The 23,281-nt window shown below is 40.7% G+C and overlaps 1 protein-coding gene across 5 annotated transcripts in view; it reads right to left on the reverse strand.

Moving 5' to 3' along the window:
• Nucleotides 1-1,712: 1,712 nt before the first annotated feature.
• sppl3 (signal peptide peptidase 3) overlaps nucleotides 1,713-23,281 on the reverse strand; it is an 83,591-nt gene continuing 62,022 nt past the window's right edge. For all 5 annotated transcript variants that reach the window (XM_086052813.1, XM_086052812.1, XM_086052810.1 and 2 more), the window contains 10 exons: nucleotides 19,607-19,684; nucleotides 13,869-13,960; nucleotides 13,655-13,774; nucleotides 13,376-13,454; nucleotides 11,395-11,507; nucleotides 10,566-10,672; nucleotides 8,745-8,908; nucleotides 8,284-8,474; nucleotides 6,228-6,337; nucleotides 1,713-4,108 (listed from right to left, as the gene is read on the reverse strand). In XM_086052813.1, coding sequence (XP_085908939.1) covers nucleotides 4,040-4,108; nucleotides 6,228-6,337; nucleotides 8,284-8,474; nucleotides 8,745-8,908; nucleotides 10,566-10,672; nucleotides 11,395-11,507; nucleotides 13,376-13,454; nucleotides 13,655-13,774; nucleotides 13,869-13,950 — 1,035 coding nt within the window. In that variant the 5' untranslated portion in view covers nucleotides 13,951-13,960; nucleotides 19,607-19,684 and the 3' untranslated portion in view covers nucleotides 1,713-4,039. The remainder of the gene's footprint in view (nucleotides 4,109-6,227; nucleotides 6,338-8,283; nucleotides 8,475-8,744; nucleotides 8,909-10,565; nucleotides 10,673-11,394; nucleotides 11,508-13,375; nucleotides 13,455-13,654; nucleotides 13,775-13,868; nucleotides 13,961-19,606; nucleotides 19,685-23,281) is intronic.

Genomic DNA, 23,281 nt, shown 5'->3' on the forward strand with positions numbered 1-23,281 from the left:
AAAAGGACTTTTCATTCAGGCCTTCATTAACATTGCGTTCATACTTGAAACTAGTTTTATTAAAATGTTCACATATTTAAAGTGCATACTGCCCCACAAAAATATTTACATTTAAATTCTGGTTTTTAATTAAAATTTTGGATTCTTTCATAGTCTGGTTTTATTTAGGTCTCACTCTATATGTTTCATTGCCTTACCTTTATTTTTAATACTTTTCCTGTACAAGTCCTCATTTTCTTCGTGGAGCTTCAAAAGTCCCTCTGTGTAGAGATTATATCCAGTAAAGAAAGTCTTCCTTGATTAGTCCTATTCCAAATAAATGTTCGGACTCTGGAGTCTTTTTAAATCGAGGACGATCTTTCCTGATACACTGTTGTAGCAGGCACAGTGAGTGAAGGGTGGAGTAACTTTTAACCTTTGGTAGAGTGATGCTTTTCATTTCAACCAAAAAGATGAGAATCGGTGTGGGAGTTTCTGCATTCATTTCCCACTGTTGGGCTATACAGTCTGATGAGATGATTTATTAGTCGTATAAAGTCAAAGAGCTTTGCTAGCTAGCTAGCAAGGTGACAACGTAGAAGAATGTCAACACCGTGAACATGTGTGCTCTCGTACGCCACCTTCAGTGTGGGTGCCATAGCCACTCGTCTGCGACATGTCTGTCGGCCCAAAATCGGGCTACATTCGCGTAGTCTGACGTTGGCATAAGGAGGTTGCAGGATGGAGGTAGAATCCACTCTATATAGTAATCGTTGGTGTCGGTCCGAAACCTCCTATATTACAATTTGGTAAATTTCATTTTGTCCACCAATTTATGCTACTGGTAAGTCCACAAGTGTGGGTGGTTATTGTTATTATTTTACGAATTATTGACCAATCTAAAGTGTTGAAAAAGGCTTGCTCTCTTTGACGATACTATGTTAATGTTAATGGTTGAACAAAGAGAGAACATGAAGAGAGACAGAACACTTACCAATAGCCACCTCTATTTTTAGTACAGTAATTTTACCAATAGAGGTGGCATTGAACAATACTATTTCTGCTTTTTGTGAAGGTGTTAGATGAGGCCTCTTAATAATTAGATGACTTAAGCTAGGGCGTTGTGTTGCTGTGACCTTTCCTTCTGGCTCGGAATCTTATCTGAAGCCTTTGGCACACATATTAGTTGATTTCAGTTAAGGCCGCATAGTCACACATGGGCAAGGCACCCCATGTGGATTGGCAGCCAAGATAGTATAAGAGTATAAACTATTTTGGACAGATTAGACCTTTTTCCGAAATGTCGCAGGAAAGGCTCCACAGCTGTGTCTCGATGTTTCTGGCATCCATTAAATAGTTCAGTTGAGAATATAAAGTCTTCTGGTAATAACTATTAGCACAGCATGTATCAAAAATAAATGAACCAGGCAGAGGTTCCTTCAGAACTCAAAGGGTTGCACCTTCTGAGCCTAGCCCTAGCTGCTTGCTTTCTCATTTCACACCTCACCCATGTATTTGAACAGGTAATTCAGCAATTTGGCAATGAATTCATGAAAAGTGCATTCAAAATGGAAATGATGATGCACAGAGTACTAAAATGGAAATTACAGTAATTGTCTTTTTTTTTTTTTGGACTGGTCCCAACCCGAGGCTTTGCCTCCCCTGACCACACATCCCTGCATGTTTGCTTGGCTCTTCTATCTGGGATCTGACTCAAATAAAGACAAACAAAATTTACAGTTAGAGTCATGTTTATTTACAGCAATCCTGAACGAGGGAGGGAGACAAAAAGTTCTTTTTTTGTGTGTGGATAGAACGCATCCGGATTCATGTTTCATCACAACACAGTTCTTAATTTATTGAGTCACCATTTGTCTATACAGAATCCATTCAGTCGCAATATCTAGAGAGCTGCAATCCTCTGCTGGAGACAAAATGAAATGGCTGAAAAGAAATCCATAAAAAAACAGTTGTCCACAATGATCGTCTTCAGCTATTTATATATGTATATATACACATATACACACACATATATATAGGTATATATGTATACTTATATATGTATATAAATCTATATATTTTCTTGCCATGTCCATGAAGAGGTGATGGGGTTTGTGGTTTCAACAGTTCAGGCTTAGAGAGGGTTTTCAGGTCCCAAATATTGAGCCTTTTTTTTTTTTCTCGCCCCAGTCACAAATGTCCCGAGTCCAAACTCTGCTGTGTACATGGGGGGTCTCATAGAATAGGTCCAGTCCAGCCTCCAAAAAAGTTCAGCAGTATCCCTCCAAAATGATTACAATGTACACATAACATGCACGTCCAGAGTAAAAAATAAAATAAAAATAACATTGAAAAAGAGGGGGAAAAAAAAAAAAAAAATCTACGCCGTCCCTCAGCTTCTTAGCCTCTTCCGGTATAAATTAGAAATTAACTGACAAACGCCACAAAACTGTGGCAAGACCAAAACCAAAACAAAGACTGGTTACAATAAAAAAAACATCCTACATGTTAGCTTGTATTTCTAATTTCCATTTATCAATTTCTGATTTTTAAAGTGATTTCCTCCTGTCCTCAGATACAACACGCGCACACACGCACATTCAGCTTTATCTATACATGTAACCACAATACGTGTGCATCTCCCGCTGACTTCTCACAATAGTCAGGTCCTCATCGCGCTCACTCGCTTGTTCTGTGCCGTCATCGCATCGGCGGCCTTTTAATGTCCCTTTAAGGATGTGCAGCAAAAAAAAAAAAAGAAAAGAAAAAAAAAAAAGAAAAGAGGGACAAAAAAAAAAGGTCTCCTGGATGAATGTAACATATCTTCAAATTAGTTCAACATTCATTTATTTGAATAAACAGTTATTTAAAAAAACAAAAAACACTGTTTACAATTCCACCTGTCTGGACTTGTGCCCCTATTTTGAATACCGAACAAACAAACCCCCCCAAAAATTGAGTACATATTTTACAAAAAGGTTTACGCACCGGTGAGTCAAGAGTTGTCCGCCCGTGTCGATGCCAACCTGACTATTGTCACAGCCAGTCCAAATTAAAAGCAAATAAAAGCACATCATCATTCATTCACACACACACACACACACACTTTAGAACAGGAGCAGGAAACTAACGGTCGCCGACACTGATGGATTTTTTTTTCTTTTCGTTTGTGTTTCTATCTCACAAGCACACACACCAAGGGTTCACAAGTCACCCGACCGTCAGTTTCAAGCCACCCACTGCTCAGCATCCTCTCAAAAAAAAAATACAAACTCAAGAGATGGCAAAAACACAAGTGTACACATATATACAAACAGAAGCCACGCCCACCGGGTGTATGCTTCACAATTTAATAATGCATCATTTTCTGTATATGCAGAGAATAAAACCGTTTCTAAATAAAATACATTGTTGTCTATGTGGAATGGGGAGTGAGGATAGCAGATGACCAGAGAGGAGGAGAAGTCTGTGTGTTTGTGTGTGTATATTCCCCTCCTCTCCTCTGCATTTCCTCCTCCCGTCTCCACGGCGACGCTCCGTGCTTGTTTGACATCGCTCTGAAATAATAATAATAATGTCAAGAGTAATGACCACGACAATGCTAAAAAAATATATATATATATAGCCCCCCATGTCTCACAACTGCAAGTCCACAAAGGGAGGGGGGACAGGAGGGAGGTCATGTGATCTCGTGTGACAAATCAATGCGGAGGAAAGACGGGAGGAAGTGAAACATGAGCAGGATGTGCTATGATGAAGAGTAGAGGAAGAGGAGGAAGATTAGTCGTGCGTTGGGGCGTTTGTGATTCACTCACACACACACACACACACACACACACACACACACACACACACACGCGCTCACACAATTTGTCTTTCTGAGGTGGTTGGGTGGGGGGGGTTTCATTGCAGATGGGTGGAAAGCATGAAGGAGTGGTGACGACATGGCCTCACTGTGAGGGCGCCCCCCTCTACTCCCCCCACCCTTCCCCCGCTCTTCCATGGGAGTGGGGGTCCGCTGTCCTCCCGCCGGTTGCTGGTCGCTAATTGCCTGGGTGCATCATACCTCCAGGAAGCGGGAGCTGGGCTTGGCGTGGAAGGGCTCGGACCACATGCGCCGCAAATCCCCCTGAAACACACGCACAGACACACACTAAGTGTTTATACATCGCCGGGGGGGGGGCAAAGTATGGACATGTTCTTTAATCCGGCCAACCCAGCATTGACATTACCATTTAAATAAAATGGGTTTAAAAAAACTAAATAGAAAATACCACACACAATTTTTACATATTTTTCATTAATTTTCAATCATATTACTTAATAATACAATACAAAAATACATACAGTATATTTAGCTTATTATTTTATTTGTCAATTAGAAAGTGGTGACCTTGCACATGTGCTATTCAGTTGTAGTCTGGACGCTGTGAGGTGAACATCTCATGCTCTGGAGGGAGTCTGTCTCCAGTAACAAAACAAAAAGTCGCAAGAATTGTTGCTGGTTGTTTTTTTTTTTTTTTTTTAAATAGTTGTGAGAACGGTTAGAACACTGAGTAGCGCTGACGTAGTCGCAGCTCCGAAGAGCTGCTCCCAGTCACCATGGTAACATGAGGCCCTACTTCTGCATGAGACAGACCTGCCCCCCAAAACAGAGTCTAAGTTTAACTGGAGAGAGATAAGTGGTTATTAGGAGTACTGTGATCCGTTGCATATTCTGACCAAAGAATGCCAGCCATGTTAGCAACACACCAGGGAAATGATTTAAATTACGAAAAAATGTATTTTCACTGACAGGTGGAAATCCTGTATGTCTAAATATGGTCAATCGCACATTTTTTCCACAAATCAACACTATTGGTCTGGTCTAGCACGGGGGACCACTCTTTTGCAGCATGCGAGCTACTTTAAAAAAAAGACCATGTCCAAATGATCTACCAATTTTTAATGAATTTATTTATTTGTTGGGGTAAAAAGATACTTCGAAATCTTCATATGTACAATGTATATTGGTATTTGCATAACTGCATGAACCCATATTGCACAATACAACCACTGTACATTTTTTGTCCTTACTTTACTCTGATAACTTGTGCTGAGCATAATCAGCTAGGAATGGAGTCCAGACAGGAGCTGCTGACAGCGAGCCATACGCCCACCTCCCGATGAACATCAGTAATGTTGCAACCGTACATGGACTGAATGTTTTTAATCAATGACCTGAAAATGCCGCTCCACATTTCCCTCCATCAGCTGACCAGCAAGCGCCCCGGGTGAACCGACCGACGTGACGCACCGGTCAGCCGGGCGTCCCGTTTGCCACCGCCACCGCCACCACCACACCAACCGGCAGCGCCGGTATTCAGGTGGACAGCTCCTCCGTCCCGCGGCTCATTCTCCATCGCCGGGGAAACCGCGAGCGTGTGCCCAAGCGCAACGCCCGCTTTGCAAGCAAATCTCAGACGCCCCGCCACTGAGCCAACGGCAAAATAAAAATCCTCCTCGCTCACTGTATGGGAATACTTGGTCCCCTAATGATTTTATACTGAATTATTGAGTTTAACTAATGGAAACTAGTTTTGCTAGTTAGCGCCTTTGTATGCACAATTGTGCGTGAAAGGTGAGACACTCAACAGGTGTATAACTGGCGGCCCTGTATGTCAAACAAGTGACAAATTTCCGAACAGATGATATGAGCACGGACTTATAAATCCATTGATAGGAGGGAGTCTACCATTTTTTTTTAAAAACTCATTCACTGCCCTTGTCAGGCAGCTATATCAATAGCATAAAACAGGGCGGGCTGGCAGTGATTTGCGCTAATGCCACGCGATCGACCAACACCTCTTTCGCGATCTATTAATAGTTCACGAAGGACTCAATGGGCACCTCGGCCGGCCGCAGACTTACATATGGACGGCCAGTGCTGGTGACGTGTCCTTCCTTTTAATCAGCGATTGTGTGCTGATACTCATGTGTTTGGTGATTCAAGCAAGATGGTGTAACATTTTTGGATTTCCACCCAACAGTGACATTTTCTTCTTTCACATTTCGACAGAATTATTTTACTTTGAAGAATTCCTATAGGAAAATGTGTTTCCTATTCAATCAAATCAGATCTACCAGCAGCAGAACGAATTCTGTTCCACTGCAGACATTCAAATCAAGTCATCAGTTCTGCTGCATTGACACACATCTCAAACTCAATTAATCAATGAGCGTAACACCCCCCCTGACCATGGACGTACCTTCAGGTAGGCCATAGTGAGCAGAGGCAGCAGGGTGAAGGGCACCAGGTAGAGCAGAGCAGGCTGAGCAGCGCGATGGATCCTGGATGCCACGGTGGCTGTCAAAAGACCTGGTCACACACACACAAATAGTTGGTTGCCTACCCAGCTATCAAGTGTGAAAATAAATACATAGATCTTTTCTGATATGCCTTTTTCCGGAAAGTGTGTTTGTGAGCATTCATACCATTTTATTTTTGGGTCATTCTGCACTTCCACTGTTACGTATATGTGACTAATTTACATAACCACCCCAACAGTAGGCTTGAACAATTCATGTAATTCAAATCGACATCGCAATGTAGCAAGAATGTTATTTTAAAACTGCAAAGGCTGCAATTTGGCTTTATTTCAGTCGGTCGCTAGGCTTTATTTGTTTATTTTTTTTACATCGTCACTGTCCTGTGAAAAACATGACAGTTTTCTGACAATAAGCAATGTTAAGCTTTTTTACACACATTCAGCCTTTTAGACGGTCCCCTGCTGGTCGCATGCTCTCTCGGCTGGGATTTTGAAAGTGCGGTGAAAATTCACTAGAACTAGTCAATTTGTACTGTAATCTAATGTTGATTAACTCATTCACTTCCATTGACATATTTATTTGTTTTTTCACAGACCCGCCATTCAATCCCAGGAATTTATTTATATATTTTTTTCAAATAAAAGAGGGGCTGAAAATGTTTGGCAGTGAATTAGTTAAGTCCACACGTTTATAGTATTCCAGAAACAAAGGTACAAGTACAATTAAAAAGGAAAAGACACGTTTCTGTCCTTCGAGCACTCAGGTGGCCGCCCGAAGCAGGTGAATGGGACCCATCATGTGGTACGTGCGCTCGTGATCATTTTTACCCCAAGTATCAATACAGCATTTATGAAAAAATATTGTTTTCGGTCGAGGATACTTTGCCTGGGTGCACGTTTACAACCTATAATTGTATTCCCTAGACGATGCTGTAATTAGTGTCCTCTTACCGAATTTGCGGAGGGTTGAGAAAGAGCAGATCCTCCTACAAGGGAGTTAAGCTCATCTCCCACTTCTTGCTCGCTTGAAATACTCGGCTCGGCGTTTGTTTTTTATGTCACCTGCGTGACATGTCTCATCTCCAACTGTAAATCCCGGAAATGTGCGTGTGCCTGCCTGTTCTTATGCAGTTGTGCAAGACGGGGGCTCAACAAAATCTACGTAATTACACTTTTTAAAAAAGTTGTGGAATGACATGCCAGTGTGCACCTTGTTTGCCATTTGTGGTTGACCCCTAGCAAATTTTTACAATGCATTATGGCATTGTTTTTTTCTTTGTGTCACCCTCGTCCCAATTTGTGTCTGTTGTCCATCAGTAAATTGCACACGTTACATCTCGTTCAACCCATCATGGACGTACCCATGTGTTGAAAGTAGTGCTATAAAAGTGAAATAAATCAATATAGAGGTGTACTTTTCAGCTCAGTTTTTAAAAGCTAAACAAATTACTACCAATAAAACCACACATGTAAATTTAAAGAAGTCTTCCTTTAAATTGTATGCATTTTCTGCACTGTCAATTTGAAATGGATGTAAATTTAAAAATGACAATATAATCAACAGATTAATTGATGATTAAATGAATCGTTACTTAAAGCCCTAAATCGAATACCTTGGTGGTTTAATCAGCTTACACGGGACAGATATGAAACGTCAGAGCTACGAGAGGCAGGGCAATACTTGTAGATGGGAACTACATAATGCCGGGACAAACGCATGAAATTGAACACGCGTTTATAGAAACAATTGTGTCTGATTGTTATTGACTCCAGGATCCTATGTCACTGTGTGCAAGGAAATATTTCCGACAACAATGCCAATGCCTAAGCAACATGCTTCCCGTACCGTGATATATGTGTGAATATGATATGCGTGCACACAACCAAGAGTGGGTGTAATCTGTCTAACAGACAAGCTTAATTAACAGAGTGTATGTATGCCCAATTTAAGTCTTTCAAATCCAGCCACCCACTCATCGTTCACTCACTCACTTACCCACAAAGTATCCGATGAGAGTGCAGTGGAAATAGGAGACCCGCTGCATGCGTCCCGACATGTTCCCGGGCCCCGAGGCCTCCCCGTTCGCTTGCTTCTTGTAGTTGTCATAACGCAGGACAAAGCACAAGAGCAGCCCGGGCATCACAATGTCTCCGATTCCCAGCATTGAGAAGTGACTTCCTGTGGAGCTGTGACACAGGAGGGACAACAGCCACGTTTGGAATGTTAAAATTCTTCAATATCTTGTCATTGTGTGCAAATAAAGGACAAAGAGACCAATTTGGTGGAGAAATGTTCTTTAACAGCCCACTGAGGCTGTAATGCTCATTCTAGCGGAAAATTAAAAGTCGTGTGGAGAGAAAAGCGGAGATAAATAAATTCAATACAGAAAAAGAAAAAAAAAAGAGCAAAAAAATCAGCAATAAAGAGAAACTAGAGAACTCCAATGTCATTGCTACCTGGGAAAGACCAGTTTTCCGGGTAAGGAGAGGCGGGGCACGTCGCGGGCCATTCCTGGCCCCAGGTGCAGCTTCCTGGACAGGACGTCAATGGGGTTTTCAGCAGGTTGGGTGGCAACTTTCACCATCACGTTGCTGTTGAAAATGTAGGCTGAGAAGAACACCTAAAAGGGAAACAGAGGCATCAGCACGTTATGCCCCTCTGCTTACACTGGCGGTTGCTAGGCGCCCGCGTTTGCTAAAGATGAGAGACTCACTGCAGTGCCGGAGATTGATCATTTGCTTTTATTGTTGTGTGATGCATCCCTTTTCCAATTCACTTTAATGTTAATGTGACACTAAAACCAGGGATCCCCAGACTGTTGTGAAATTTACCAAGCAACAGTAGTAAAACACATCTGTTAATAAAGACATAGCCAAACAGCTTAATACAAGCCAATAAGTATATGTGCTGAAATAACTTGTCTGTGTTTTAAGATCGTGCAATGAAATAAACAGTCTCTCATCATTTGTGTGTACATTCCCTCTAAACACAAATCTAGCTCAGATATGAGTAAACAACATTGAGGCTTGCTCCCGTATTATCCGCCAGTGTTTCTCCACCTTTATTGAACCGAGTCACATTTTATATGAGAAAAATCTTGCAGAAAGTATATACTCTGATGTAATGAGGATCTCGTCTCAATTTACAGACAATTTCACTTCATGTGAAATTTGGGACTGTTTAGTTAAACACAAAGCTATTATTATTCTGGATGGATGGCAACAGGGGCATCCACATCTGCCATCTAGTGGAAGAGCATTTAATTGCTCGGTCTGAAAAAGGTCACATGTAAAATTAGGGGGGAAAAAAAAAGACACCTTTAAGGTGAAATTGAATACATCTCTCACTAATGTGCCATAGCACACTGGTTGGTAATCACTGTTTAAAACAACAATGAAGATGCAATTTCCCTAATTACTAGGCAACACGCCATCCAAAATCTTTTGGGGATGTTATCTGATGTGGAAGATTTGAGCCTGGAGTGAAAATGAAGGTAAACGATGACAATAATCTCACCAAGTACAGTCTACAGGAAGCTATAAAAAATGAATCATTATTTAATGAATAAATAAGATAAGTCACTGTTGTGTGTGCAGCCGTTTCCCTACATTTGAGATGCATGCTGTACACCTGTAGGGAGGGAAGGCCCGGAGGGGGTTTGTAACCTGTTTTACTTCCTCACTATTTTATGCTAAGGCATAGGCAAGCAAAGTCACAATTACAATAAATATTCACAAAAACACTTCTTGGCAACAAAAGCTTATTTTCCATGTGATGACACATTCTTATCCCCCGCACAAACTATTTCATCGTGCACCGTTTGTAAACTCAAAATGTCACGATTAGAGTAAATATTTGCAAATATAAAGCAATCCAATGAAAATCAGTGAGTAGCATGCGGTCAGGTGACGCATGACAAATTCATCATTGCGAGCTGTTTGTAACCGTGTGATGCCATATGGTAGGACCGTTGTAAAAAGAGAAGCCCCTGTTTATTTAAGCGGCAGAACGGAGACCACTTTTTCAGTGGCGCTTGCTTATTGTTCCATAATCAGGCGTGTATATGATTGACAGTAGCAATAATGCCATTTGAGGTTCATAAATCACGGCGACATGCACCAAAGTCAATAACACGACAGCCTCATCCAAATGTTTTTGCTCAAACTAATTTGGGAGACAGTGAGCTGATGACAATGAGCTTGTCCTCATGTATCTTTGCTCACGGCACTGCGTGTGCGAGCGTGAGTGTGTGTCAGCAACTATGGCGATGTCCTTACCCAGAACACGTCATAGATGAGCAGCCCTGACAGCAGCAGGCACGACACCTTCAGACTGGGCAGCCGCACAAAGGCTATCATGGCCACACACAAGCCCATGGCCAATGCTGCGAGGAGGGAAAACCACAAAATACATTAACAACGGAAAGTGTGGTTGGAAAAATAACAACTCTTAACCATACAGACCTGGCTAATTATTTAGATCATTGAAATGGCCGTGTGAGCTTGTCACTTGCTGTCGATTGAAAATGACATCACAATTGCTCAGGCCTCAGGTAACAACCAATAATGGCTCAGCTTCAGAAAACAGGTGAGCCGTGATTGCCGTGATGTCATTTTCAGCCAACAGAAGTGACAAAACGGCCGCCTCCTAAGATGGCTAAAAACAGGTGGATTTTGCTTCTTAACTCATACTCCACAAATGCAATATTAAGCTGAATGCCATGCTTAGACTAGTGGAGGCGCATTTGAACATATTGTAAAGAAATTTTGGGGGTTGACTTTAAGGTATAAGAGAATTCCTGGTTCCCCAAAGCTGACACCACTTTGTAGTTCTACATAAAGCCAACTAGTTAAGACTGAATTAATAGACCGCTTCTGATTTTACTAAAACAAAAAAAATAAATGGGTCTCAAAGCACTCTCTTGCACTTAGTGTAGGCAATGATGAAGCAACAAATATAGTGCATTAATCAAGCTAAGGAACACAACCAAAAACAACTTTGAACTCGATGAGCCTGGTAGGCATTGTGCGTATTACGGAGCGCTATGTAAACTTGGCTGTGGGGAACCATCCCAACTGGCAGAAGAGTGGTGACAGGGTGACGCACCGTCCATGAGGAGCCAGTGTCCGGTCAGCACCCAGATGAGCACCAACATGACAGAGAGGGAAAAGGACAGGAGCTCGGCCAGAGTGAAGCGGCCACAGCAGCCAAATGAAATCCTGCAATCAAACGCAAGAGAAAAACATTTAGAGAACATTACTGACGTACACAACAATGTGCCACTATTAGAGACGTCTAAATTAAACATGTAGACATGTGGAAAGACCCAGGTTAATAATGACTATGCAAGACAAGTCAAGTTTGGAATCTTTGTGTGAAAGGATTCATATTGGTTGGAGAGTGGGTGGCTTCTTGCCACTCCTTGTGGTTCACCACTGCAAAGGAACAGCTGCAATGTCCAGACACCATGCTAAACTTAACCTTTCGAAGGCTGCGGGGCCAGCGAGTTGATTATTTATTTTTTTAGCTTAACAATTAAGCAGAGTTACTTCTGCACCGTCATGGAAGAGACAAACACTGCATTCGATACAGTATATACAGTGGAAGTGAACCCATTGGAATTTCTTAAAATTCGGCATAAATTGGTCATAAAATATGATCGGATCATCTAAAGCACAAGAACAAACAGTCTTCTTAAACCTTAAAGAATTGAGATTCTGTGGCACAACCTCATGAAAGCTATTTCAGATCAGACATAAAAAAAATCTTGCTGAAATGCAACAGTTTTGTAAAGACGAATGGTTGAAATTGATCCTGATAGTTTTGCAAGTCTGACCTGCAACTACAGCTAATGTCTGGTTGAGGTTATTGCTGTCATAGGAGGGTCAAGCACTTATCAAATCCAAAGGTTCACTTACTTTTTCCTCCGTCTTGTGAAGGTTTACATGCTATGCACTACAAAATTATGAAGACAAATGTTTGCATTGGTGTACGCTCCTCTTTCACCAGATCGCTGATGATGAGTTGAAATAGGGAGAGACGTGGTAAATATTTGCCATTTTTAGTCCGTCAATTGGCTACCAAGAACAAATGTCTGTATAATACAAATATGGATAATCCCACATTTCTTCTCACAGACTAATACACATATGATTGGTTACAGTATAAACAACATTGCTTGTCAAATAAAGTTAACAGTTTTTTTAAAGTTTTTTTTTTAAACTCGGCTCACAATTGACTATTCTGGAACAGTGACAGTCACCTCTTTAGCATGCTATCCTCACATTTCACTTGCCAGGCAAGATTAATCAAGATACGATCAATCTGTTATGCTAATGTTCCAGTTGGATTAAACGTGAGTTGATTGGTCATGCCTGGAGAGCGAGGCACACGGATGACCTAGTATAAAGGCGCGCCTGTTGTTTTACCGTCGGATGCTACATTAGTGTGGCAATAGAGCTAATAATGCCATTTTTTCAGCCATTTTTAAATTTAGTTTCAGTTTTAGTCATCACGACTGTTAGTTTTTATCACATTTCAGTCAACCTCATTCCGTTTTTATAAGGCGGGCATTTTAATTTTATTTTAGTCTAAGTAAATTTTATTCATCAGTTTTTTTTTTTAACTAAACAAAAACTGAGGATCTGAGCGAAATTCCCTCTTGAGAACTTTCAGTAAGGTAAGGTGAAATTGGAACACTTGGCATATCTCTATTTGAGAGTGCTCTGTGATTGGCTGGCAACCAGTCCAGGGTGTACCCTGCCTCTTTCCCAAAGTCCACAGGGATAGGCTCCAGCTCACCTCCGACCCTCATGAGGACAAGCGCTGCAGAAAATGGTCGAATGTTTGACCATTTATTTGTGGATTTTGTGAAAAATAAAACAAAAAAAAGCAAGCCCCCATGTAATCAATATTAGGCAGGCGGTACTATCTGAAGTTGACTAAATAATGGCCACTCTGAGGAAATGTGGTGTGTCAACTTGTAATGCATAAACCTTTGTCAGAACTGTATGCAGATGATCGCACATAGAGCGATGAACCAAGAACTGATATTAAAAAAAAAACAAACAAAAAAAACACATCTTACTTGTTCTGCGGGGAGCAGGGTCTCGTCAGATACTGGCACATTGGCAACAAGAGGAAAGCAAAAGCAATTGTAGCGAGCACTGAGGATGAGAAAGAGAGAGCATAGAAAAGCAATGAGATACAGTCAGCTCATTCTCTTCCTTTTTTTTGTGTCCGCTTCACAGAGCAGCTAATGATCTCTGCACTTCCATCAGCGGAGCACAAAAAAAAGAGACACACTACTGCGTGTGTAAGCCTTAAAGTACTCATTTGCTGCGCTTTTGTGCTATGCGGCGCTTACCTGCCGTGCAGATGGTGAAGACCACCTGGACCGAGTCAAAGAAGAAGAACATGACTAGCAGAGACACGGAGGCTCCTATGGGGAGGAACAGTGCCTGCGTTGAGTCTATAGTCTGAATACCTGCAACACAAAACAACAAGAGATATCACCACCATTTGGATTTACACAAAAAGCTACATGCTAAAATGCTACGCTACAAATGACCATAACTCACTGTTGTTTGTGTTGCTGTTGTTGAAGGAGCCCGTTGTGCTGGGGTTGCCATCTTTGTCCTTCTCTTGGTTCTCACAGTCCATGTTTAATGACCTGCAGCGGGGATGAGAGAGTTGTGAGGTAGTCTCACATTTACAGCTTCTTTAACTATTCAGCACTCAATTTAATTGGGGCAAATTACTGATACTTGAGGTCTGAAGTGTAATTGACTTATTAGCTGCTGCGGTAGATGCAAAGAGAGAGGCAAGATAATGGATAAAAAAAGAGCTGGAAGATCATAGTGATTGCTAGGGCTGAACGATTTAGAAAAATTATGTTATTGCGATCTTTTCCCTCTTCAATAATTGAATTGCAATTGAATATGTGATTAATACATTATACTCAATGTCCTCTTCCCATGTATTGTTTTAACAAGCAATAAATAGACCTGTATTACAATAGGCAATATTAAATATAAACGGAAATGTTTTGGTATTACCAGTTAGGTAAACGCTAAAATAAAGCTATATGAACCTGACTTAAAATGAAAGAGTTTTTAAACATCTACATCAATTATAGTTGTTAACTTACCAATAAGACATGCTATCTTTAAAGCGTTCATTACGACAACTTCATAAAACTCCACCAAACAAGTGTGGTGTAAATCAGTAAGTCATAAATCAGATTACAACAATAATGCAAACAAATCTGTGGCTTTATCATTTCACCTTTTAATGTTTTAGGAAACAATATGTAAACATTAATACTGCACTTCTTAAGCCCTGAACTGATCTAGACACTAATTAAAATAAAATAAAAAATAGATACCGTATAAGGATAAAACCGACCTGACCGGCCGAGTGAAGCAGTCACCGCCACCCCCCATTTCAGTCTTGAGATTTGAAAATGCATTCTACTACAGTGTGATGTGGATTTGAACTTCATTAACTGTTCAGCTCAAGTAATTACCAACACTAAACAAATACTGTAGAATATAACTAATAACCAAGAGCCCAATCAATGGCTTGTCATTTGATGGGATTGGCTCTAAGAAAAATTTGCCATCAATTAACCCATTAAGGCCTGAAGCGCCTGGGGAAACATCCCTCTAAAACCTAAGGACGACTTTAGAATCACCCTCTAAAGTCCCCTTAAGTTTTCCTGTAAATTCAACACCTACGAAATAATTGATACCTCAGCCCCTGCAAACAGAAACATCATTCCAAAAGATTTGAGAGCTTAGACATGTGGCTTTCACACAGGCCTGAGTTTACTATTATTTACGGTTTCAATCAAGAATGTAAAAATAAAGTGTCACTGCAAGTGAAGGCACTATTTTTCATTCAAAATAAAATCAAGTGGTAATTACCATCCTCTATTCTGTTACAAAGACGTCGATATAGTCATTGTCTACAAACTTATGTCTTAACCATATATCACAATTGACTGGTTCAAAGTCCACAAGCAGGTCGTCTGTATCACTACTGTCACTTATAACCAGAGCTGGACGGAACCGTCCCAGACGGACGCCCATTTTGTGGACGGACGGAAGGACAGAAGTGGGTTTTCATCCGCCCCTCTATTCGTCCATAACCGGGTCAAGTACCGACTGAACGTGTTGTGTTGTTTTAAAAAGCTAGACCACTGCATGTTCTCTTCTATGGAGCTGCCTTCATTAATTGCTTGCACAACGCTTTTCATGTGCTTCCCTGTAGTCACATTGCACATGCGCAATTGCACTACATTTTAAACAATGTGCTTTGAAGGGCTGAGAGATATGTTTGAAAAACTGTCACAATCTAAGTATTTCATATCAGTCAATATCGATAATTATTGATTTTGTTTTAAACCTTTTCTTTAAATAACAGTTGTGTAATGTGCAGTTTGTCCTCCACCAGTGCATTGCAAATGCTTATTTGCATTAGTCTACCCCAAGGCAGTTGTTGACACACATATATTAGCCTTCATTCAATGTTCATCCACTGCAAGTGAACGAATACTCTCTTGCGCCGCATACATGATTGTTGACCAACCGTCTTAGGACTACTTTATCTTTTTAGCGGAGTCATTATTACCATAGTCCATTCATATTTTACTTGCTTGATTTTACCTCGAGTGCGATGCCGGTGTCGGATAAGGCTAAGTGGCGCTAGCATGTCAAAGACAAGAACTCCTCCACTTGTATACCATGGCTCCATCCGGGGGTGTTTAATAGGTTTATCACCAATCAATCAATCAATCACATTTATTTATATAGCACTTTTCCCACATAAAAATGCAACTCAAAGTGCTGTATCCACATCCAAAACACAACATAAAAAGAAGATCCGGTCACGCCCTCGCTCCGAACAAACCCAAAGACATATATCCACCAGTACATCAGCACTCACTCACACACCCACACCCACACAAAGTGCACAACCTGATCAAATGTGTTAAAAAGACATGACAAGGTACAGAGAAACCATATGAGGAAAGGGTACCCAAGGGGAGATCATCCGCGCTGAGGGGAATCACAGCCCATGGCTTATCATGCATAATATCATTTAATTTGTAAGAGTTGTACTGATTCGAGTGGTCATTAATTAGAGCAAAGTTACGGCGCTCGCTCGCTGGATGCACCGTGTGTAGCTCTTTTGCGCGGCTGACTAGGAATCGAAACTTAGCACCGACATTCTAAAACTGAACGGTTCCGGGAGAACCGGAATGATGGACCCGGTTCCAATCGATGCCCGGTTCTCGGTGCCCAACCCTAGCTGAGATATTAATTATTTTGTAGGTGGCGAAAATGTTAGGTTTTCAAGGGTGACTCCAAAGACGACCGTAGGTTTTAGAGGGATGTCTCACGAGAGGCTTCAGGCTTTAATGGGTTAAAAGTGATGATGATGTCGAATATTATTACCTGATTTGTTTCCGGATTTAGGTGACTATGAATAAAGATTAACGGTGCCTCTGAGGGTGAATATATTTGTTTTCATAAAAATGAGCGAATGATTTTGGACAATGAGTTTGAGCAAATATGTGATAAACAGGAGGGAAATGTTCGAATAATTGCACATAAGTTATCCCATATTTGCTCCCATATTTGCTCTTATAAGTATTGTAAGGTTTTCATTCAGCATTATAAACTTGTTTTAATCATGTAAGTCGAAGTTGCTTGTGAAGAAGTGGAATGTGAGAAGGAGACAGCTGCCAAATAGGAACGATGCTCTTATCGAAGAGCATCCTGTAGTATGACGCTGAGTCCTTGGGACAGAATATAACAATAACAATGAAGTTTCACTCACACACACACACCCCGTCTTCGAACGCAATGCTACCATGTTCCCCCCACCCTTTAGAGTAGCAATTTCTATCTATGCAATTAGGGACCACCCTAAGAAAATAAAAAGAGAAGAGGTGGAGGTTCTGATCAGAGCGTCGTGAGGAATTGTAACTGGACAGTCCCGTGTGCTTTCCTCGCGAGTAAAAATCACAACATTGTGTTGAGTGTCTTTTCATTGTGTGCGTTGTTTACTAATGTCTCATTTGGTGTGAACCTGACAAGAGAAAAGAGCAGGAATGCTCGAAGATGGACGAATGGAGGAAAACAACACTTTGAGGCTGTTCTTTGGTGAGGAAAAGGCATTTTAACATGGCTAAATCCTCCAAAACGTTGATTCAACGTGACACATCTTTACAAAACTGAATCAAAAGCAAGCACTTGATTTTGGCTCAATTGCATTAAGAAGACAGGAATCAATGATAAATTCCACCCAATAGACAGCATTTGACTAATCGATTATTATTATTTCGATCCCCAGCACAATTCTGATGCTTACATACACTCACAAGGCTCAAAAGAAGCGGTTTCGCATTCACGTTTGTGAGTCAAAATTAACATTTTGCGCCTCATCAATACAAACTGAATAGCAAAACTGAGAATCACATTTTTGTTCCTAAGAAATGAACCGTCATGACTGTCCCAAAAAGCTACCTACCACCTACCTATTTCAACATACCTTGAAATGATTAAAATTTCTGGTTTTATGAAACCAGAACAAACTAACCCGGGATGGAATGTTTACATTTTTTAATGAAAAGCACCCTTCTGACCATCTCCCGCAAGAACTACCAAATATTTTATTTAATTTTTGGGCAATGCTTGCAATTATGCTGCAGGAGGCTGTAGCAGCTTGAGTCAATACAAAGAAGATGAACACTGTTTATCCAGACACTGGACTGATTGCGTGTTCGATGACAAATGAACGTGTGAAACCCAAATTCCGTATGCTACTGCGAGCTCGTGAGGCTGTGTACCTGCCATTGAGGCTGCTGTAAATCAGCGCATTGTGGGTGTTTTTGTAATGCAACTAAATCCATCAAAACACCATTACAGGTGCGGTCCGGAGTGCTCATAATGTAGCAAAATCACGTTACAACTACAGTGCTGGGTGCAGCTGGGCTGTGTGAGAACTTGGCAAACAGATGTACATTTAGTGGCTTGAAGCCCAGGAAATTTAGACATCACATTTTCACAATACAGTGGCAAAACCAAAGTAAGTTTGAGCGCCATAAATTCTTCTGATCACAGAAACTCTCCTACTCAACACATAGGCATTTATTTCATTAAAAATACACTTCTATGTGAAAGTGTATTTTGTTACATGGCAACTAAGAAAGTTTTCCCCAACACCAGAGTTTCTATAATGAAAGAAATTCTGGCCATACACATCTGAACAAAATACCAATAAAGGAGCAACAAAATTGACCTTAGAGCAACAGCATCATTTTGATGATGTGCTAACTTGTAATACAAGCAGGCCATTGCCATGGCAACTCCAGAACACATTCTTTAAGGGTCTATACTGTTGGTAAGTGTTTTGCAGGAATAAAATTGATTATGTTTATTTCAAGAAACTGAATTTACCACAGTAGCCACAAATAAATTGCAAGACACAAACAGCCCTGTAAAATAACTTAAAATTTATTTGGAGTTGAGAAGTAAGGGTGGATATATTCTGTAGGCGCATCCAAGTGCCCAATTCCCATTCAACGCCTAAATATATCCGTTTGTTGAACCGTCTGTTTCCATGTACATTTCAGCGGACACATATACGGTATGGCTATGTTTACGGCACACATGAAACAACCCACATGCCCAAACTGCACATAAGTAACTCCAAATGCACCAACACACGGCAGTGGCCACACTAAATTAAACAATAATAATCAATCCAAATATTAAATATGACATGGTGTTTAGCCAGGCCTAATTTCTCCACCATTGATTAACCATCACATTACTGTACTTGCTACCATCTTCAAATCTTTTGCTTATTTAATGTTGGACACACCTCTACTGTGGCATATTTACACAATATTGTATTGCAGATGCTTTCCTTGTCATTTAGATTTATCACAGGAGTTTAATTTTAGAATTTTTGGCCAGATGCGGGTGTGTTTACATCACGTATCGGTGCTCACGAAGGGCTATATCTGATCTGTGCGTTTACGCCGCACTTGCTTCGGCAGATATTCGATACTATCCGATTTTTATCTGCATACGGAAGAGGCCAGACTCCTAACTGAAGATAGCTGATTACATGTGTTTTGCTCATCTTACGCTGCCATGACGCATATCTCAACACTTTAGGGTAGAAAAAAAAAAAATACGTGATTGTGTCACTTGAACCAAGCAGTGAAAAGCCAAGTACACTCTAAGCGTACGTAGAAACACTTGTTGACAAATGATCTGATATTTTACCAAGTGATACTTACCTGAAGCTGCCATAGACGATGAGAAGGATGGAAATGAGGAAGGTGGACACCTGGCTGGAGTCAACTAAAGAGTACGCCCTAAAAGAGAAGAACAGATTTTAAAAATGAGGAACATGATGGACACAATTTATTATTCCTTTTGGGATTAAGACGACAATAAATAAGATGCAAATGTACAGTGGGGCCAATAGGTATTGGGCAACTTAAATATTTGCGAGTGCGCCCATTTAAAAAGATGAGAGGTTTGTAATTTTCATCATAGGTACACATTAAGCATCAAAGAAAAAAAAATCCAGGAAATCACATTGTAGGAGCAATTTATTTGTGAAAATGGGTGGCCAATAAGTACTAGTCAAGACGAAAACAAACAACGACACCAGTGATAAAATTGTACAACCGCGCAAAGCCGGGATGAGTCAAACTGCAACTGGTAAACAACTTTGTGAGGTCCATGAAAGGCCTCAACTCGTGGGGTTCAAATGATCCAGTGAACGGTGAGGAATCAGCCCAGAGCTACATGGCGGGAACTGGTCAATGATTTGAAGACAGCTGGGACTACCGTCACAAGTAACACACCACGTCGTCACTGGGTGAAATCCTGCATTGCCCCTAAGGTTCCACTACTACACAAAAATCATGGAAGGGCCTGTCTGAAATTTGCTAAAGACCATCTTAGGTGATCCAGAGTAGGATTGGGTGAATGTGATGTGGTCAGATAAGACCAATATTGAACATTTCGTTTTAAACACCACTCGCCGTGTTTGGAGGAAGAAGAATGCTGCATTCCAAGAGCACCATACCTACTGTGAAACATAGTGGTGGAAACATCATGCTTTGGGGGATGCTTTTCTACAAAAGGGACAAGAAGACTGGCCCGTATCAACGGCAAGATGAATGGGGCCATGTATTGTGATGTTTTGGGTAGAAACCTCCTTCCCTCGGTCAGAGAATTGAAGATGAAACGTGGCTGGGTCTTCCAGCATGATAACGATGCAAAGCACACAGCCAGGAAAACCAAGGAGTGGCTCCGTAAAAAGAATATCAAGGTTCTGGAGTGGCCAGACCTGAACCCAATGAAAAACCCGTGGAAGGGGTTGAAACTCGGTGTTACCAAGTGACAGCCTTCAAAACATCACAGTTCTAGAGAGGATGTGTGTAGAGGAGTGGGACAAAATACCAAATAAAGTATGTGTAGACCTAGTGAAGAACTACAGGAACGGTTTAACATCTGTCATTGCCAACCAAGGCTACATTACAAAGTATTAAAAGTAAATCTGCCCACTACTTCCCAGCCGCCTGTTTTCCACAAATAAGTTATTTAAAAATCATACAATATGATTTCCAGATTTAAAAAAATAAAAATGTTTACACTGTCTCTTAGGCTTGATGTGTACTTATGATGAAAATTACAAACCTCTCCTCTTTTTAACTCATTCACTGCCATTGACAAATTTATTTGTCTTTTTCAGCCACTCAATTATAGGAACTTATCTATATATATATATATATATATATATATATATATATATATATATATATATATATATATATATATATATATATATATATATATATATATATATATATATATATATTTTTTTTTTTTTTTAAACATTAAGGTAAAAGAGGGTCTGAAAACACCTGGCAGTGAATGAGTTAAATGGGTGAACTTATACATTTTTATGTTGTCCAACACTTATTGGCCCCACTGTAGAAATCCAGAGAGAAACCTCCAGGGAGGAATGGCCCAAAAGTGTTGAAGTGACATTTTCTGGAACAATACCATAATAACATTGTAGAGCCTAGAAGAAATTAATTTATTACCAGCATCTAGCAACACTAAACAAATTGATTGATAAACCAAATGATTTCAGCAAATCAATTACTTTCTGCACTACATTGCACATGTAACGTATGGCACATATAGCTGAACTGTTGAAAGCTATTGGCAAAGCTCAATTTGAATGGCGACCTATTAGCTGAGTAACTGAACGTTCAATCGAACCCATTAATGCAAACATTAAATAAAAGTGACAAGACACATTAAGTACATAGTGCATCACTTCAAACTATAAAAAGTGATGCTGTTTAACAGTGAGTATAAATATTCCACTCCCCTGGAAGACTGCTGGACCTTATTATTAAGAGCAAGCAATAAGCTGAAATGGTTGTATAGTAAATTAAGAATAGCAAGAACCCATGAATTGATTTTAAAAATCAATTAAGTAGAAATCGTACATCTCTATGCACAAAATAAGTAGTAGGGGCTGCGAACACACACACACCACAGCAGCAACATCATGTTTTAGATTTTAGAATTTGAATTTGTGGAAAGTTTTCAAAATCGATTTTCAAGGATGATTTCCACAACGACGACTTTGTAAAGAAAGGGAACTCTTTAGTCCTTAAGAAACAACGATGTTGTCAAACCAAGCATTTGGACGTGCGACAACAAGTGAATAAAAATGTAATATGCAAGAAGTTCTCAACTTTTCATGTCTGTGTTTTTCTGACAGCCTTTAAAACTCCAAACCGTATGTTTTGGGTAGAAAAATACCTGATTGTTAAACGGAAGGATGTGACATTCACCTGGCAGGCTTTCTGAATTGACGAGCTGAGGTAATTCAAGAAATATTGCAGTTCAATCTCAATTTTAATAACTACACACGGTTGCCTTTCGAGGAAGGTAGTGTGGGCGGCATGGTAAGTTGCGTGTTGGCACAAAACCATAGGAGTTTCTCTTTCGCAAGAGCTGGTTCACTCCCCCTCTGGCACAGTGCACAAGAGAGAGCACAACAAGGTTAAATGTTACTGCAATCAACAAACAGGCCTTGTCAGGAAATTAAAAGCTGCTACTGGCAGTGAACAAACCTACACAACGCTTAACCAAGATTCCAAGGGGTTGGACTCCGCTTGGATTTGAACTTGAATGCAGACAGACAAGCAGTCACAAGTTTAGTACTCCGAGCCTAGTATTATTCTTTCACTCGACATAGGAGCAGCTTCAACCCTGAATGGATCGTAATCAATTAACACAATGCGTAGCTCATTTGGCACCGGTGACATCGCAGGATCAACACTTGTCAGTTCTGCAATATTTAACTTTTACTGCAGGAACATGAAGCGCAAGATCAAGGAGGGAGGGGGAGAGAAAAAAAAAATCATGGCGGCATATTGCAGAAAATTCAATAACGTACTAAGCGTCCAATCAGTCTCCATCAGTCTTTATCAGTCGTTACTCTGCTGTCATTCTACTCAGAGCCCTGAGGGGACACATTTGCATGGCATCTAGGGAATGCTACAATATCCTGCTGTGACGCATGAACAAGTGTTCTGGTCCACTATTCATTTCATTCTTTGGCATCTTGGCTTGGTGACAGCATCTCTCAGCATTTGCGTCCAACGTGTGGGAATTGCAACTTCTAATGCAGATATTCCACTGAACACAAAACCACAATGTTTCCCTCTCCAAGCACTGCCTTGTGCTAATGCAAGGACCTTCCTTTCAGATTAACATCCAGGAGCGCAAATGTGCAAAGGGATCCTAAACCAGATCGAGTGTCTTGTTTGAAAGTGTTGAATGTTTTGACACCGCCTGGACCTGACCCGCAACCTTCTAAGGCAGGCCCTGGTGTTCGGGATAGAGACAAGGCGGCCATTGTGGCTCGCTGCTTT

Source organism: Filicampus tigris, chromosome 15 (assembly GCF_054856515.1).
Source record: "Filicampus tigris isolate MCC_2025a chromosome 15, RoL_Ftig_1.0, whole genome shotgun sequence".
In the NCBI taxonomy this organism is placed as follows: Eukaryota; Metazoa; Chordata; class Actinopteri; order Syngnathiformes; family Syngnathidae; genus Filicampus; species Filicampus tigris.